The sequence below is a fragment of the Fringilla coelebs genome, assembly GCF_963513975.1.
Source record: "Fringilla coelebs genome assembly, chromosome: 14".
NCBI classification, from domain to species: domain Eukaryota; kingdom Metazoa; phylum Chordata; class Aves; order Passeriformes; family Fringillidae; genus Fringilla; species Fringilla coelebs.
In genome coordinates this window covers 16130884-16147601 of record NC_140040.1, presented here as the reverse complement: position 1 = coordinate 16147601, position 16718 = coordinate 16130884, and the positions used below count along the sequence as shown (strand labels likewise).

Below are 16718 nucleotides of genomic sequence, written 5' to 3'. Positions count from 1 at the left end.
AACAAACAGCAATAAAGAAGACCAAGTCCACGGGCAGGTGGACTTTTTTATTTTTTCCCTCTTCCGTTGGTGAACAAACCCCCATTTTGCTTTCCAGGATGGGGATGTCTCAGGGCTCAGCTCTCCCTTCCTTTTCTCTCTCCCCTTAGGCCAAGGCCCCAGAGGCAAAGAGCAGTACTGCCAAGGGCCATCCAAAGGCAGGTAAAGCAACCAGCAGAGACAGCTCTGCAGAGAAGCAGATCTCCACCGGGAGAACAGAAAGTCCCCGGGATTCCTCTGCAACAAAATCCAAAAGTACAGTTGGAAGTGCCTCAGTCCCCACAGAATTCCTCAGGTGAGCTGCACGGGAAGAGGTGATGCCTCTGCTTCTTGGTCCTCTTGCCAAACAAAGTCCATTGTCTCCAGCTCCACAGCCTGTGCCAGTGCCTCCATGGGATGGCAAGTGCACCCTCCTTGTTTCATTTGCTCCTCAGCAACGTCTGAAGCCTTCTCTATAATTGCCAGGCTGAAACGTTACCGGTGGATAGTGCCTGCCCACAGTGAGGTGGAGCTGAAGGTCCAGTTCTTCGCCAAAAAGCCAGGGAGGTTTGAGCAGACGCTGAGGTTTGAGCTCGTGCAGTCAAAGCGCCAGTACGAGCTGCCCTGCCGTGGCACCGGCGTGTACCCCAGCATCAGCCAAAACCCACGGTAAGGCTGGCCCTGGCAGCCCCCCACACCACAGCTGCCCCTGAACTCACAGCCAGGGCTGGGCAGATGGTGCTGCCTGAGGCCACCCAGCTTCTCTTCATGTGCTGGGAGCTGGGAAGGCAGGTGGTGCCTCAGCCACCAGGAAGGGTTATGGCTTTCTGACTACATTTCCTACTTGGAGCATCTCATAGCTCCTCCTTCCCCACTTTCTCTGCCCAGGGTGGTGTTTCCACAGTGGAGGGCGACCATGGAGGAAGATGAAATCATCTTCAAGGAATATGTTGAGAGCACAAAGCAATTCCACTTTGGACCACTGCTGTGTGGGAAATCAAGAGAGTGGTATGTGCTCCCTGCTGGGCCCTGTACTTTTCTGGACGTGCCTGGAGAGACATGCTGTCCTGGTGGCACAATCCAGGGCAGTCCCTGGCAGAGTCCTGGGAAACACATGGGTTTGAAGACACATGGGTTTGAAGGACCACAGATGTGTGAACTTGAGCAGATAAGAGGCAAATGAGCCTTGGAGGAGCTGCTCTGCCTACCCAGTGGGTGCCTTGGTGGCCAGAGCCACGTGCTGCCACCAGTCCAAAGGTGACTTGGGGGGCAACTTTTGTGTCCCCCCACATGTCAGCTTCAACCCGTAGGAAATGAACTTTATGGTGGTTTTTGAGGTGCTTTGAGCTCTGCAGGTAGCCTGATCGAGCAATTATTCTGTAGATGGTTTTGTAAACCTTTCACTAATCTGTAATTATTAATAAGATTTTATGGTTGACCCGCCAATGGGTGTTGAGGGGAATGTACAGCAGGAATTACATTTCCCTGTGATGACATTGCGTCCCAGCTGCTGGATAAAGTCTGCCTAAACACATTGTCATTGAAGCTATTGTGTACTTCTACTTTTACTGTCACTTTAAAAAAAAAATATTTAACATTAAGTTCTTATCTTCATGGGAGCTCTGGAGGACTAGATCTATTTTGACAGCCCGAGGAAATGAAATTGAAATACATACAATCTTTAGCCAGGTTGATGGATGGTCTGGGATCTCTCTTTGCTTCTTTAACCCTTTCTCCTAACTCCTTTCTCTAACTTTCACTCCAAAGTCATTTCCACACCTGAGAGAAGGGTCATTTGTTATCTTTTTGCATTCTTCTTGGGAATTGATGCTTTATATTTCTTTCTCAGACTCTGAGCTAACCAATAAAATCCAAAGCAGTTTCATGACTTTTATGAAAGAGATTAGCTAAACTCCTTTTCCAAAAGCCTTTCCTTATACCCTGCAGGGAAAGCACCCCAAGAAAGAGGGGGAGAGAACCCATGTGTCTGGTGTACTGTTATTTTTCTAGGCACCCTTGAATTTACATTGTATTAAAAACTCTTGAAGTGGCCTGAGTATCATCAGGCTTCTGGGCTGGAGGCACCAAGTCCAGGAGAAGGCATCAGAGTAAGGCAGGAATGAGCACATACCCATGCCCCTGACTGGGATCCATTTCCCTCCCTTGTTTGTTAGAGCAGGGTCTTCCAGCACTGCTTCCCGGGGTGCACACGGTGCTCTCCTCAGTGTGTGGCAAAGGCAACAGTGTCCTCTGCAGCCTTTTCCCCTTTTGTGGACAGGTACAAGGCCCAGAACTGTCCAGGCAACTCAGAGAGTCTAACCATCCTCAACAACTCCCCCATGGTCGTAGAGGTCGAGTTCTCTTTTGAGAAAGACCAGACAGCAACGACGTTCCTTTTGGACCCTCCCCACATGACACTGAAACCAAAGGAGAAGCAGGTAAGAGAAGGGCAGACAGAGCAGGCACCGTAGAAGTGCCCATGGGCTGCTCCTCCTGCTCACACACAGAGCTCTTTCAATTTCTCCCTGTGGGGCCGTGTCTAGGAGCTGACCATTTGGGCATACCCCACTTCCCCTGGCTTCCTGGAAGACAAACTCATCTGCAGCATTGAGAAGAACCCAAACCCAGTGGTCTTCAGCCTGTGCTGCCATGGGGTGCATGTGAAGCTGGAGGTCAGCCCCCTGGAGGTCTCTTTTGACAAGATGCTTCTGCACGGGTCAGTTGTCCCCACAAGCACTCCAAAACTTGTGACAAAGAGAAAACATTTGACTGGTTTCTGGGGCATGGATGGAGCTGCACCAAGTTGCATTCAGTGGCGAGGCTGGTGTGACCATCCAGCAGCTGATGCCACGTACCTTCTCTCTCTGCAGGACTGACAGCAGGACCTTGGTCCTGAGGAACAACGGCCTGCTGCCCATGGTCTGGCTGCTCAATGGGCTGGATGACCTTGTTGAGGACTTCTCCTTGTCACAAAATAATGGCATCCTTGCTCCCCGCTCAGAGTTTGAAGTGACGCTGTATTTCAAGGCTGAGCAGATTGGCATCATTGAGAAGACCCTCCGACTAGAGGTGAGAGGGACTGTGCCCTGCCTGGCAGAGCAGGGCACAGTGAGCAGCCATGTGCTGCTAGGGACAGAGTCAGGAAGAGCTGCACTTGCCAGACACAAGGGTGCTGTGACCCCAGCTTCTGCCTCTGCACAGTATTTGCCAGAACATGCAGTGCATCCACAGCCCCCCAGACAAGCAGACACTGCATCCTGGGCCTGTACCACAACCACCTTGTCCCTGTGAATGGTTGAAGGTTGTTGTTTGGTTGTACAGACTGCAGCATGATCTCTACGTTCCTCCTGGACTGTGTCTGAAGCTCTTGCATAGTACAACAAACTCTCCACCTGGGATTTTGTTCCCCATGGTTTAGGGGCTGCATTTTAGACAGGGTGCTAGGTGATTGGAGAGGGTTGTCAATGCCACCTACTCTGAGACACCTCACACTACTTGTGGTTGTTCTTACATCCCTGTGCCTCTCAAAGATGCTTTAGCAGCAGCGTTCCCTGCTGTAGGAGTGCAGAGTTGGGCTGATAGGGTTTTTTACTGCAGCAGAATCCCACTGGGGCAGCCCATGAGAGGAACAGGTTAGCAAAGCTTGAGGTCCACCAACACTTGTGAAGCCAGGGAGGCCATAGGGGAAGCAGCCAGCAGAGACAAGGACTTTCAGGCTGTCTACCAAAAGAATAATCTGAACAGTGTTCGTTTCTTGCTGCCTCAGGTTTCAGATGCAGAAAACATCCTGGGGGTTGTCCAGGCTGAAAACATTGAAGTCTCTGCAGAGGTCTATGATGTTTCTCTGAGCATGGACTACATACCTGAAGGTCAGTGGATGCCTCCCAAACAAAGCAGTCCAGGTGCACTGCATTACCTTGGGAGGTGGGCAACCAAAGCACTGGGATGGGATACAAGGATGGCATGGATACATAAAGCATGTACCCTGCAACCTGCATGACCTAAAGCATTGTCAGGGAACTGACAGCCTTAAGTCTCTCCCCTCTGAGCTTTGAAGTGTGCAGCTTCATGTGCAGATTGGATCTGGGGGCTTTGAAACAACAGTGACATGAACAGGCAGTTGGCAACTCCCACAGGCTCAGCACAGCATATAAAGTAATTGGATTTGTGCTTGGCAGCTAGGAAATGGAAGGCAAGCTCTTTAGCTACTAAGCCTGCAGACATTTTGAGTGTGAAGAGAAAGGGCAGACAAGTAGCTGGAAAACACTTTCAAGAACAGAAACTTGCTGGAAAGGGGTTTGCACCAAGACCTCCATGTAGCTTGTGGCCTGTTGTATTCTGCAGCAGCTCACAAATACCGTGTTTGACCTCACTCTGGGTTTTCTGCAGGTCCAGAAGGAAGCTTGGAATTTGGAACCATTAATGTCCTGGATAATGTGAAGAAAATCCTAAGTCTAAAGAACAAAGGGGTATACAACATTGAGTACAGGTGAGTCCTGCTGCTTGGGTTCCCAGGCCTGCATTCTCCCTCTGTCAATGGCTAGAACCATTTCCATGCTGGCTACCTGATGGTAAATACAAAATCTGGGCTCTCTGATCTCAGTTATTCTACCAGAGAATCCAGCCACAAGCCAGCAGTTCTTCACAGCTCAGCAGGAACCCAAAGGAGAGCCCCAGAAATTTCAGCCACTGAAATACTGAGATTCATTTCCTTTCTTTGATGGTCATCTCCTTTCTCTTTCTGAGACTCTGTAAGGAAGTGAATGAAAAATTTCAATGTCAAAGTTTCTTGCAGTAACCTCATGATTGTCTGAACACTCTGTCAAGATCCAGGATTCCCTGAGGAGAGCTGGATTCTCCCTTTTTTTTCTGGTCCTATGCAAAGTCCTGGCTGTGCTGGTGGCGCCTGTACTTGTAACTGCAGAGATCTCCATTCCTTCCCTTTCTCCACAGGCTCACGCTGAAGGGTGCAGGTCCCAGGATGCGAGAGGCGGCATCCTACTTCACTGCTGTGCCTCAGTCAGGCGTGCTGGTTGCCTCCCAGCCTGCTGTGAATGTTGAGATACTCTTCCACCCCAAAAGTGAAATGCTCCTCAAGAACAGACCCATCCTGTACTGCCAGGTGAGCTGCCTGGGCCAGGCTGTGTTATCACACAGTGCTTTGGGAGCGTAAACAGGATAGGTGTCTAATGGAACAAGGGCTTTAGCTGGAGAATCCTCTCTCCTACCTACACAAACAAAGTCTTTCAACACCATTTGGGAGGCCTCCTAAGTGGAGCTGAGAATCTGACTCTGGAGGAGGTGCTTAAACAGGGCAGGGTAGACTGGAGGCCTGGGGGGCCAGGCTGAGGACTGGGGTAGAGGCTGGCCTCTTTGCTATGTTTACCACCCCTTCCTGTGGACACAGGTGATAGATGCCAGCTCAGGTCAAGGAGGCCAGACTGTCGCCAACATCCCAGTGAAGGTGTCGGCCAAAGCCGTGTACAGCAAGTACAGCATTGAGCCTGCCTCACCCATCAACTTTGGAGCCATGATCAAAGGCACCAAGAAGAGCCAGATTGTCATGCTGGAGAACAAAGGCATGCTCAACTTCAAATTCTGCATCCGCCAAGCACCCGAGGATGCATCTGCATCAGAAAGCAAAAGGTACGAGAAGCCCTGACCACCCTTCCTGTCTGAGGAGGCACCACCCCACGGCTGGTGTGCGGCAGGCAGCCAGGAGACCTGGGCTGTTGTGCATTTGCATCCCTGCCTTGGGGAGAGGGAGCAAAAAAACACCTCAGTATCCCCATGTGTAGTATGAAGCTGGTGATAGAGCTGCTCAGTCCAGCAATGGGAGCTGCTGGCTACTCTCTGGGAGCCATCAGAAGCACAAAGGCTTTCCTCTGTGAGGAGGAAGGCCAGCTTTGGCCTCAGAGAAAGAAAGGCAGGGTAGCTCAGATGACAGATACCTCTTCTTTCTCCTTTCAGTTCAAAGGAAGGGGAATCAGCTACAAAGATCTCAACAGCAAGGACATCAAGCTTCTTGACACAGGTGGGTGACTCCTGCTCCCCAGCAATGCTGCTGCAGGGGATGTGAGAAGGTGCTGCTGTGCCCAGGCTGGGGGCTCATCACCACAGGGTGGGATGTAGTCTGCAAGACCAGTATCTGCTCAGTCCCACTCACAGCCCTGTACTCTGGCTGTGACCTGGAGTTGTGGGGTCAGCAGAGGGGAGCAGGTCCTGTGTTTGGTAGCTGCTAGCCAGCATAGGTCTATGAACACCTCAGAAGCAAAAAACATCCCCCACTCCCAGTCCACAGAGCTCAGACAACATTGCTTTTTCTTCTTTGCAGTCCCCTACCTCTCTCCCATCATTTCTCACAGGTATTTCTGCTCTCCTCTGTTACCTTTGGAGACTGAAGGATCACAGCTACCACCTTAATTCTTTACACTCAAACTCCTTTCTCTCTGCCCCTTGGGAGAGATTTGTAGCTCTTCTTGGCTTGTTGCTCTCAGCCTGGGGCTGCCTTTGGGCCATCCTTCCCTGCCCTGGGACTGGGTGCTTGGGTCCAGCTGGAGGCCAAGGCAGGACATACTCTTTGCTGGGGTGCTCAAGGCACAACTATTAACCATCAGGCTCTCCTGGAACTTTTTCTGCAGAGTCACCTCAGTCTTGGCATGTTCACGGTGTCCCCCTGCTCCGGCTCCATCAGTCCATGGGGCCAGCAGAAGATCACAGTGGAATGCCTCGCAGGGCAGGAGGGGAAATGTGAGGAGCAGCTCTACATTGACATCCCGGGCAGAGACCCCAAGGAAAATCCCCTCGGCATTCCCTTCACCCTGATTGCCGAGTCCTGCCTCCCAGGTACCTACTGCCCCCAGTGCCCTTGGTCACACCTGCTGCTGATCAGCACCTCAACTTGCTGCTTGGGTAGAGAGGCATGCTAGCCGTGGTGCCCCACCTTTAAATCATCAGAGATTCCAGCCCTCTTCAAGTCCACCAGTGGACTCATCCCTCCCAGGCTGAGAGGGATGCATGGAAGGATAAAAGGAAAGCAGTGCTCTCTAAAACAGACGTTGACTGAGCTCCATCCTCACAGCCAGCTCCCCCACCCAAGGCTGGGTTTAGCAGTCACTCAGGCAGAAAAGGCTTATCAAGCCTTCTGAGAGGCCAGCAGGGTCCAGATAAACTCATCAGGGAGGCTTCTCCCTGCTCATTCCTCTGATGTGTCCACAGGACTTGCTGAGGATGTGATGTTAATCTTCGAGGCGTACCCTATCTGCAGCAGCACTGACCTCGACCGCAAGCTGCAGTCGGTGAAAGGCACAGGCCTGTTTGTCAGAGATGAGAACAGATTCATCTTCAACAAGATTCTGGTTGGGCAAGAGGCTGAAGCTCATTTCAGTATCTACAGTGCAAGCAGCCTGCCATGTGACGCGGTCCTCTCCATCAAACCCCTGCCTGGAGAGGTAAGAACGGGAGGCCAAGGTAGTGCTTGCCCTCTAAGGGCGGGGTGAGAGCCTGTTTTGTTCTGCACATGCTTTGTTGCCTGTGGCCCAGACTCAGCTAGCTCAGTGCAGGTCAAACTGCAGGGGAGAGCAGCAGAGCCAGGGAACAGTTGTGTGGAATTCTGCATGTCTTGGGAAAGGTTTTGGCTCACACCTCTGGGTCTTCAGTGAGAGAAGTGAATCCTTCTGAACCTCTCCTGGAAGCACACACAGAGAGGGGCTGTTATGAACTGACATGGCAGGGCTCAAAGCAGAGCATTTCCTCAGGCTCCCTGGCTTTTCCTTCTCTTTGAAGGCCAGTTCTGGGTTATTTGCAGAGTCTTCCATGCAGTGCCCATCTCCCATATAGGCTGGGGCAGCTTCCTGCACTCAAACACCCAATGCTTTAGCACAAGGTCAGCATTCCCTGGGAGGATGGGAGCCTGCCCAGAGAAGCAGGAAGGAAGACACAATGTCTGGGGCTGTTCTCAGTAATGCATTTATGTATAAAACTCTTTCATGTTGAAAGGTGTTTTCTCCTAACACTGCTCTCTGGATTCCCCCAAGGAACAAATCCCTATCAACAACATTTTCAAGCTGGATCCAGTCAAGATGTCTGTTCCTGGCTCATCCTGTGCCATTGCTACAGTGACCTTCACCCCGCCAGATGAGCAGAACTACAACTGCACTTTCAAGGCTTCCCTTGTCATCCCAAAAAGGTAACTGACCCTGTGAAATATTGGGGAGGCCTCACTGATAGCTGCCTCTCCCCTGGAAAGGCACAGGCCTCTTGTTAGCTAATGCTTTCAGTAGCCTTAGGCAGAGCACTTGGCATGAGGTGATCTGGGAGGCAGTAACTCTTAGAGCAGAAAAATGAGGCTGATGGTTTAGCCTGTATGAGCAACTACGAAGACAGGCTAATATTAGGTAGCCAACTGAAGTTACTGAGATATGCTGCAGCTGGGCTGGGGGTTTCCAAGGATAAAGGCTTGGATGAAGCAGTTTCTGTACCAGCAAGTCAGCAGTCACAGTTTCCTCTTTGTTTCTGTAAAATTAGGTGATCCTCTGTGATTCCCTGGCATTCATTAAGCTTTTTTATGTGAGTGATTGGAGCTGGTATGAAGGAGTCTGGTTCCTCTGCCCTGGGACCTGTGTACTGGGGCTTTGGCCTGCCCTTCCTCAACCCTTTAGTGGCTGAATTGGAACAAGAGAAGTCTAATTGCTAATGAGCAATTGCTTTTTTACCGTTCATGGAAATGATCTTTACTGATGGTGACAATGATGTGGTTTTGCCTTTTTGCTTTTGTACTGCTTTCATGCTGTGCTTTTGCTTGTTGCATCAGTCTCATCTCACTGCAGCCAGGGGATTTGCCATATCTCATCTGGTGCCTTATTATTTACCTGCTGTATTGCATGATTCAATTAAGTGAAATTATTTTTAACTGTTATAGTGAAAGGCTCTGACTCCTTGGAGAAGGTTCCTCTTGTGAATGTCCCTGAGTGGATTGGGAAGAGGCTGGTAGGGGGATGTGTTGTGGGGTACAGGAGCACCAGGCAGGGAAAACACTGTGGCCCTTGCTGCTTCGCCTGCCCAGTGAGAAATGGGTTAAAGCCAGCTGAATTGTTTCTGCGCCTCTCCTGCAGCCCTGTGAAGATTAAACCCCAGACCCTGACCTTCGCCATCAGTGGGAAGGGGCACGAGGCACAGCTGACAGTCGTGTGCCCCAGCGCGCGCAGCAAGAGGGGAACAGCCGTGCTGCGCTTCAGGAGGCTCCGGGTGGGGAGATCCCAGGTGCTGCCCCTGGTCGTCCGTAACGATGGCATCATACCTCTCAAGGTGAGGAGGACCTGCTCGAGGAATGGTCTGGTTTGGGAACCAGTGCTTGTGGCACAGGGGAAGGGTCCCATAAAACATGGCAGACCCGGGAAGAGGGGTCACAAATTCTTTTTAAACAAGTGACTGACTCTCCAGGGAGGGAGTTCTTGGAAATTTTCCATCCAGTCTTTCTTCTTTAAGTTGAACACAAGAAAGGTGGTGGAGTATTTTCCCCATCTCTCAGGTCACTTTTGTTCTCATGGACATGTGTGATTTCCCAGTTCCATTAGATTGTATTAGATCCCCGTTTACTACATTTTAAGTAGGCTTAGATGTGGTTTAATTACATTCTGCTTGTTACTTTCCATCCAGTTTAGTTCTGTGTCAGTTCTATCCAGATGCCTCTGAATGCCCTTTTTTCTTGTCTGGTTTGACTTTTGTGCTAAGTGCTGTTAGTAGTGGGAGAGGTGCTGGGCTCCCATGCAGGACCAGCAGCACTGTGGTGTCAGTCCCTGTACTCCCACCAGCATCACTGTGCTCTGGCTTCTCCTCTCTCAGTTTATGCTACGCCTGGAGCACGACTATGGAGCGTTCGTCTTGAAAGGCAGGGCCTCCACACTCAAGGTGTTCCACACTGAAGATGAGGACTCCATCGGAAATGGTAAATTCATTAACCATGAAATGTGATCATGCAAAGAGGGAAAATGTGTGCCCTGCTCTTGGCTTCTCCAAGCAGCAGCCAGATGTTAGGCACAGTTTTGTTCCTTGGGCTCTCTGTCCCCCAAGCTTTTCTTGGGGCCTTTTTGCAGGGTCTCCTCCTAGCAAGTTGTAGGAAGTTCTTCTGTTCTTCTGGACGTGGTGGGTTGAGTTGTGGGGGACTGTCACTACCTCAGTGGACCCTCTGAGGTATTTGCTGCACATAGGAAGGTACCAACCTGAACAGACACAGCCCTTGAGCACACAAACAGCCAGCAGAAGCCAAAAGCACTCTTTGGCTGAGTTTTGTATGTGGCTGGAGCTGGCTGGAAGCAGATGGAATGAGGGCTGGACATCAGTCTGAGGTTAAGCTGCTTTGGTGGCACTGTGTCTGGAGGTGGCAGTCTTGTGAACATAGGAAGGGGGTCTGAAACTACTGGAGGTAGAACCTGTGCTTAGAAGGCAGCTGGTTTCAACCTCTTATGCCTCATATATCCTATGGAAATAGTTCCTCTGTACAGCTGTATCACTTAACTCTGATTTCCATTGCTGTGCAGAGGGCAAGCCCACAAAGCCTTTCTTCCTTCTGGATCGCGGGGAGTCGGCAGAGTTTGATGTCATTTTCAAACCCACCCTGGCTCAACGTCTGGAAGGGAAGATTCGTCTGTTGGTGGGGAACACCTACTCTAACAAGATCCTAGTAGAGCTGGTGGGTGAAGGACACAAAGACAAATTCGCCTTTGTTGGACTAAAGGAAGATGCAGAGGAGAGGGATGCTAAGAGCAGTCTGGAGAAAGACATCATTGCTGGTAAGAGAGGAGAGGCTGCCAAGGTGGAGCAAGGAAGAGGACAATGTCTGATCACGTGTGTCCTCTCTCTAACCAGGCCTGGGCTGTCACCCATGGGACTTGGTGACCTGTGATGGCGGCAGCCATGCATGCAGAGCAGTGTGTGCTGTGCTGCCCGTTGCTGGCTTTGGGATGTGTCAGGGTGTTTCCCTGGAAGTGGTGGGAGGGGGAACTGCCTGGGGAACTCCCTCCAGAAGGAGGAAGGCTTGCACAAGGAAGCATTGAACATACAGGTGTCTGTGCACGTGAGGGGGTGGGTGGAGCTCCCTGCATGCTGAGCTCCCTTGCTCTCCTCCTTAACAGCTGTCGGAGTGAATCACTTGGATTTTGGGCACTGTCCTGTCGGGAAGCGCTGCCGCAGGACCTTCGCCATCACCAACCGCACGCGTTACCAGTTCATGCGCTTTGAGCTGGAGGCAGACGGCCCATTCCAGATCTCCCCCAAGGTGAGCGTGGACTGCTCTGCCTTTCCCCACTGCTCAAGCCCTGCCCTGATGTTCCCAGGAGCTGGCAGGGAGCCCTCACATACCACTGATTGCCCATTCCAGTGCCATGGAGGAGATGATTTGGCTGGGCCAAGGCTGCCAGCCTTGCAGAAAAGGCTCCATATTATGGGAGGTGGCACCTTCTGTTCATACTTTTGTCTATCAAACTTTACATAAATCCACTCTGAGGTGCAGATTCCTGGCACAGCTGCTCACCACATCAGTCCCTTTTGCTGTCAGTCCTACCCTTGGCAGTGCTTCCAGTTTGGTCTTGATTCTCCCTAGGTGGGACACCTCCGTCCTCGCCGTTCCAAGGAGATCACAGTCACCTTGAAATCTAATGTGCCAGCCACCTTCAGGAGGCACCTTGTGAAATGTAAGGTGACCAAGATCGACTTCGCTCTGCCACCAAGGAAGGTTCCGGACTGGGACGACCGAAAGTGCATTGTCTCATGGAAGACTACCCGCAGGAAAGACCCAGGAGACAAATTCTATAAAATAGAGAAGGTAAGAAGCAAAATAGCAAAAAAAGCCAGCCCAGCTTTTACAAAAAGAATCACCATGACACCATCACTGCTGGCTGAGCAGCTGCCGCTTCCTCTGACATTGGACAGCCGTGAGGTTCACCAGCAGTGCATTGCAGGGGAGAGGTGGATGCACAGGGACCAGATACACCCCTCAAGAGGGGGAAGCCTTTTGACAAGAGACCTTTAGCCACACACAAACCATCAGTCTGTGCCACAAGCACAAGTGTTGCGGCCCATGTTGAATGGGGGACAATGTTTTATGATTTTATCCCATTTTGTGGTGTTAGAAATGTCTTCATCTCATTTGGTGCCTTTTCACCAACACAGAGTTAAGTCTCATGCACTCTGTCTCTTCTTTTGAAGTGGAGAGACATCCACTTCTCCTGCATATGCTGTTGAACTCCAAGTTTTGTCTGCATGGATACCAGAGAATTTGGTTGTGGTCTCTGTATTGTGTGAGATATCTCATCATGGAGTAGCTCAGGCACTGTGTGACAGTATGGAGGAGTCCAGAGAAGGATCATCTCCAGAGACTCTTGCTTTTATTGTCATTATTGCCACGCGCACTCATCTTGGGTAAAGGTTCATTCTGAATTTCTGGACCATTTTAAGGCTACTAAAAACCATCCTCTTTTCTATCAGAACATCTGCAGTTGGAGACCTTCCTAGTGAGATCTTTCATACCCCAAAATGCCCATCCCCAGCTCCTAGCAGTGTGGCTGTTGCTCCACACAAGACATCTGGAGAGCACTTTCCCCTAAGACAGGAAGGAAAAGGTGCTTTCTAGAACTCTTCAGTCTTGGGATTCTCCATCCACAGAGCTCCAGCAGGGAAACTTAAACCAAATTTTGAGACCTTCTGGATTTATAGGGGACCAGGAAAAGAGTCAGTCCCTCTACAGGGTAGAAGTACAGGGACTGGAACACAGCTAGAGTCTCCATGGATATATTAACAGCTGTGTTAGTGAGTGCTTGGATCAGTGGATAGAAACAACTACTGTAGCAGAGCAGTCCCAATTTTGTCATCTTTCCAGGAAAGTAAAAGTGGATGGTCCTTTCTAGTCCCTCTATGAGGCTGATCTTGGAGGCCAGAAGAGTCCCTTCTCAGCCTGACCTTCTGGGCTCTGCTCAGCGATTCCTCCCTCCTCTGTTTGCAGGTGGTCGAGCCAGTCCTGGAAACGGATCACACTGTGGTGGAGGACAGCACCCAGGAGGCCGAGGTGTACCTCAGTGCTGCTGTTGCCTACACCCAGTTGAAGATGAACACGATCGTGGTTCACTTCAAGGATACCTTGCCCTTCCAGACAAGGACAGCCACGTGAGTGCTGGAGGCCAGGCACAGCTCCTCCTGTGAGCAGGAGCTGCCTTTGCCCAGGGCTGGCCCAGTGCCTGCTTCCCAGAACTCTGCCCAGCCCAAACCAGCGCAGGCCCATTTATGTGCACACAAAGCCAAGCAGGAGATGGTGGTCAGGAGAGCCTCAGTGCTGCCACACCTTTGTGCCAAGAACAGCCATGGGTTTGCTCTCACTGCACGTCACCTGTCCTCATCTGCTCAGGAATAAGTTTGCAGTCAAACCAAGACCTAAAATCCAGAGTAAGCCCCTTAGTGTCAGTGTCCTGGGCACCATGTTGGCCCTTTCCTCTTAAACATCCAGACTTGGAAATACTGGTTTGGGCCACCCAGGACAGCAGTCTGAGCATGGCAGGATTGCCTGGGAAGAAGCTGCTCCTCAGCAGAAAGTGATACCACGAGTTCCTCAGACAATGTTACTGTACTGTTTGCTTTATATTTATTAGACATTTTTTAAATTCCTCCTTCTTGCTTTTCAGTTTCAGAATGCAGAACACAGGGAAGGTAGCCCTGGAATACTTCTGGGAGGAACCTGCAGATAGTAAACCAGTGAAGAAGCCATACTCAACTGCTCTGATGCGTAAGGGCATTTCACGCCAAAACATGAATTGCTTTTTCATCCTTGCCCAGATGTCCGCTTTCATCAGCATCTTCCCAGCTGCAGCTGGAGAGTTTTCTCCTTGTCCCTCTCTGCCTTTCAGCCTTTTCTGTTCTTGCTCTGCCACTTCTGCACTGCAAAGAACTGAGCCAGGCTCTGGGGAGAGCCACATGCTGGGTCAGGACTGGGAAGGGGGACATCAGGTCATCTCTTTGAGAAGTCTGAGACTGGGAAAAACAGTGGTGTAACGAGTGACCTGCCCTGCAGCCACTGTCTGTGTGCAGTTCCCCACTCCAGAGCAAATGCAAAGTCACTGTCTAAAAGCAACTCTCCTGCTTTGGCACAGGAATGCGTGCTGCAGGCAGAGACTCTGCTCTCAGACGCTCTATTTCCTGCTAGAATAAAGTACTTGGCCAGAGATGCTCCAAGTGCATCCCGGTTCTCTTCCACCTACGTGCAGCAGGAGGCAGAGTTGCTGGGAACAGGTCTTTGAAAGGTGTTCTCTCGCTCCCTGCAGGTCGGTTCCTCTCCAGGTATACTGTAAAGCATCGCAGAAAGCTGCTGCGTCGTTACTGGCGGAGGCTGGCCCGTCCTCCTAAAGTGCGGCGGAGGCGGCGGCAGCTGCGGCGGCCTCTCAGGAAGGAGGACTTTACCCAGTGGTGGTGCCAGCTGGTGCGGGTGGATCCCGACCTAGTGCTGGGTCCCCTTGAGGAAGAGGATTCCAAGCAGCAGAAACAGCAGCAGGGTTCCAAGCAGAAGCAGGGTTCCAAGCAGAAGCAGCAGAAGGGTTCCAAGCAGCAGCAGCAAGAGCAACAGCAGCAGCAGCAGGAGCAGGATCCCAAGCAGCAGCAGCAGCAGCAGGATCCCAAGCAGCAGCAGCAGCAGGATCCCAAGCAGCAGCAGCAGCAGGATCCCAAGCAGCAGCAGCAGCAGGATCCCAAGCAGCAGCAGCAGCAGGATCCCAAGCAGCAGCAGCAGCAGGATTCCAAGCAGCAGCAGCAGCAGCAGGATTCCAAGCAGCAGCAGCAGCCCTCTGAGAAGGAGCAGCTGGATTCCAAGCAGAAGAAGGGTTCCAAGAAGCAGAGCCGCTCCAAGGAAAGGCAGCTCTCTGAGCAGCAGCAGGAGCAACCCGAGCAGCAGCAGCCCAAGGAGCAGCAGCAGCAGCAGCCCGAGGAGCAGCAGCCCGAGCAGCAGCAGCCCGAGCAGCAGCAGCCCGAGGAACCAGGTCCTTCCAAGAAGCGGCTCCGCGCAAAGAAAAAGCTCCTCCCTCCGCAGCATTTAAGTGCCTCCCTGGAAATCTTCCCAGATTTCACCGATGAGCTGGCACTGTTCTCCATCGACCCCTACCGTGGCGTCCTTGCTCCTGGCCAGAAGCAGACCTTCCATGTGAAGTTCTCCCCGAAGACTGTGGGGAAGTTTAAGACCATCATGTACTGCAGGTGGGAAACGTCTCCGCCAACTCGAGCTACTGATGGGCGTCACTGAATCACAGGGAAGGACAGGGTGGAAGGGACCACAGTAGGTCATCTGGTCCCACTTCCCTGCTCAGGTGGGGTCATCCCAGAGCACAGGGTAGTGTCCAGAGGGCTCTAGAATAATTCCAGTGAGGGACACTCCACACCCTCTCTGGGCAAGCTGTCACCTACACAGGAAAGAAGTTCTTCCTCAGGTTAAGGTGAAATTTGAAAATGTTCGGGTTCTGCCCATTGTCTCTTGTCCTATTGCTGGGCATCACCAAGCACAGCCTGGTTCATCCCCTAACACCCACCCTTCAGTCCCTCTGATTGGGATGGGGAGGTGGGCATGGAGTCAGGCAGCCCCAGAGAGGCGGCAGAAACACCCCCAGGAGCACAGAAAGATCATCAGCTGGCACTGGTAGGGAGGCACTGGGAAAAGACACTGTATGAAACATTAAGCTCCTGGAGGGTTGTGAAATCTGGAACGAGAGACCCGGGGGACCAGGGCTCTGCATGGAGCCCTGTGTGCTGTGGTTGGTCCCCAGGCATTTAACTGGTCATGTTCCTGCCCTTGCACCTCTGTGCAGGGAGTGCAGTTGTTTAATCTGCTGCTCACTGCTTGCACAGAGAGAGGATGCAACACTGTGTGCTCTGCAAGGAGACAGAAAAGCAGCTGGCTGGAAATGTTCCTCTGGCTAATACCAGTTCCCTTCTTCCTAGGATTCCTAACCGGCAGCCAACTCAGAGGAGGGTGCGGGTGATTTTGAAGGGCAGAGCCCGGCGGCAGAAGAAGCGTTTTGGGAAGCCGAAACGCTCGGCGCTCCGGCGGGCAGAGGCTGGCCCGAGCCCCAAGAAGCAGGTGCGCTGGAAACTGCCACCTGAGTGACAGCGTCTGTGTCAGCTGGAGCATCCAGCAGGAGCCAGCAACACCGTGTCTTCTGCTGCTGATGGTCTCCCACCCTTCACCAGAGATCTCTGAAGCTACCTTTCCAAGTTCCAGTGAACACCTCTAGCTTATCTTTTAATGACCTAAATTAATGAACTAATTGTTCGTTAATTGTTAATGAAACAATTGGCAATAAATTGTTAATTGTCAGCTTGTCTTGGTTGGAAAGACAGACATCTGCGGGACCTCTCTGGAATGGTGAATGTGACCCTCTTCCCTCCAAACTGGTATAACTTTGAAATTAAGGGGCTTTCAGGCAAAGATATGAGAAAAGGAGTAACAGTTCTTTACTCGTATGTATAACAAGGCAAACAAAAACAACACTGGCAGCAACAAACAGAACCAGATACCCACCCACAGCCTTCCCTCGGCTGCAGGCACTTCCTCTTTGCTGTAGTTGTGGTCACAGCTGGGCAGGGAACAGAAGCAGATAATGAATAAAGCAATTACTAGAGAGATTTTAATTAAGCTACGCCAAGGAATGCACTGGAGGGCTCAAGCACTGTGT

The 16718-nt window shown here is 51.5% G+C and overlaps 1 protein-coding gene across 1 annotated transcript in view; it reads left to right on the top strand.

The window, feature by feature from the left end:
- The window catches only part of HYDIN (HYDIN axonemal central pair apparatus protein), a gene marked incomplete at both ends in the record, with an annotated part of 69405 nt that extends 53255 nt beyond the window's left edge, over positions 1-16150 (top strand). The window contains 24 exons of the mRNA XM_084215304.1: positions 150-334; positions 505-687; positions 907-1026; positions 2297-2456; positions 2562-2734; positions 2889-3087; positions 3785-3887; positions 4408-4507; positions 4972-5140; positions 5426-5664; positions 5989-6052; positions 6660-6864; positions 7237-7469; positions 8055-8206; positions 9132-9324; positions 9862-9964; positions 10557-10808; positions 11151-11293; positions 11618-11839; positions 13016-13176; positions 13689-13789; positions 14325-14594; positions 15114-15246; positions 15985-16150. Coding sequence (XP_084071430.1) covers positions 150-334; positions 505-687; positions 907-1026; positions 2297-2456; positions 2562-2734; positions 2889-3087; positions 3785-3887; positions 4408-4507; positions 4972-5140; positions 5426-5664; positions 5989-6052; positions 6660-6864; positions 7237-7469; positions 8055-8206; positions 9132-9324; positions 9862-9964; positions 10557-10808; positions 11151-11293; positions 11618-11839; positions 13016-13176; positions 13689-13789; positions 14325-14594; positions 15114-15246; positions 15985-16150 — 4029 coding nt within the window. The remainder of the gene's footprint in view (positions 1-149; positions 335-504; positions 688-906; positions 1027-2296; positions 2457-2561; positions 2735-2888; positions 3088-3784; positions 3888-4407; positions 4508-4971; positions 5141-5425; positions 5665-5988; positions 6053-6659; positions 6865-7236; positions 7470-8054; positions 8207-9131; positions 9325-9861; positions 9965-10556; positions 10809-11150; positions 11294-11617; positions 11840-13015; positions 13177-13688; positions 13790-14324; positions 14595-15113; positions 15247-15984) is intronic.
- Between the last annotated feature and the right edge of the window lie 568 nt (positions 16151-16718).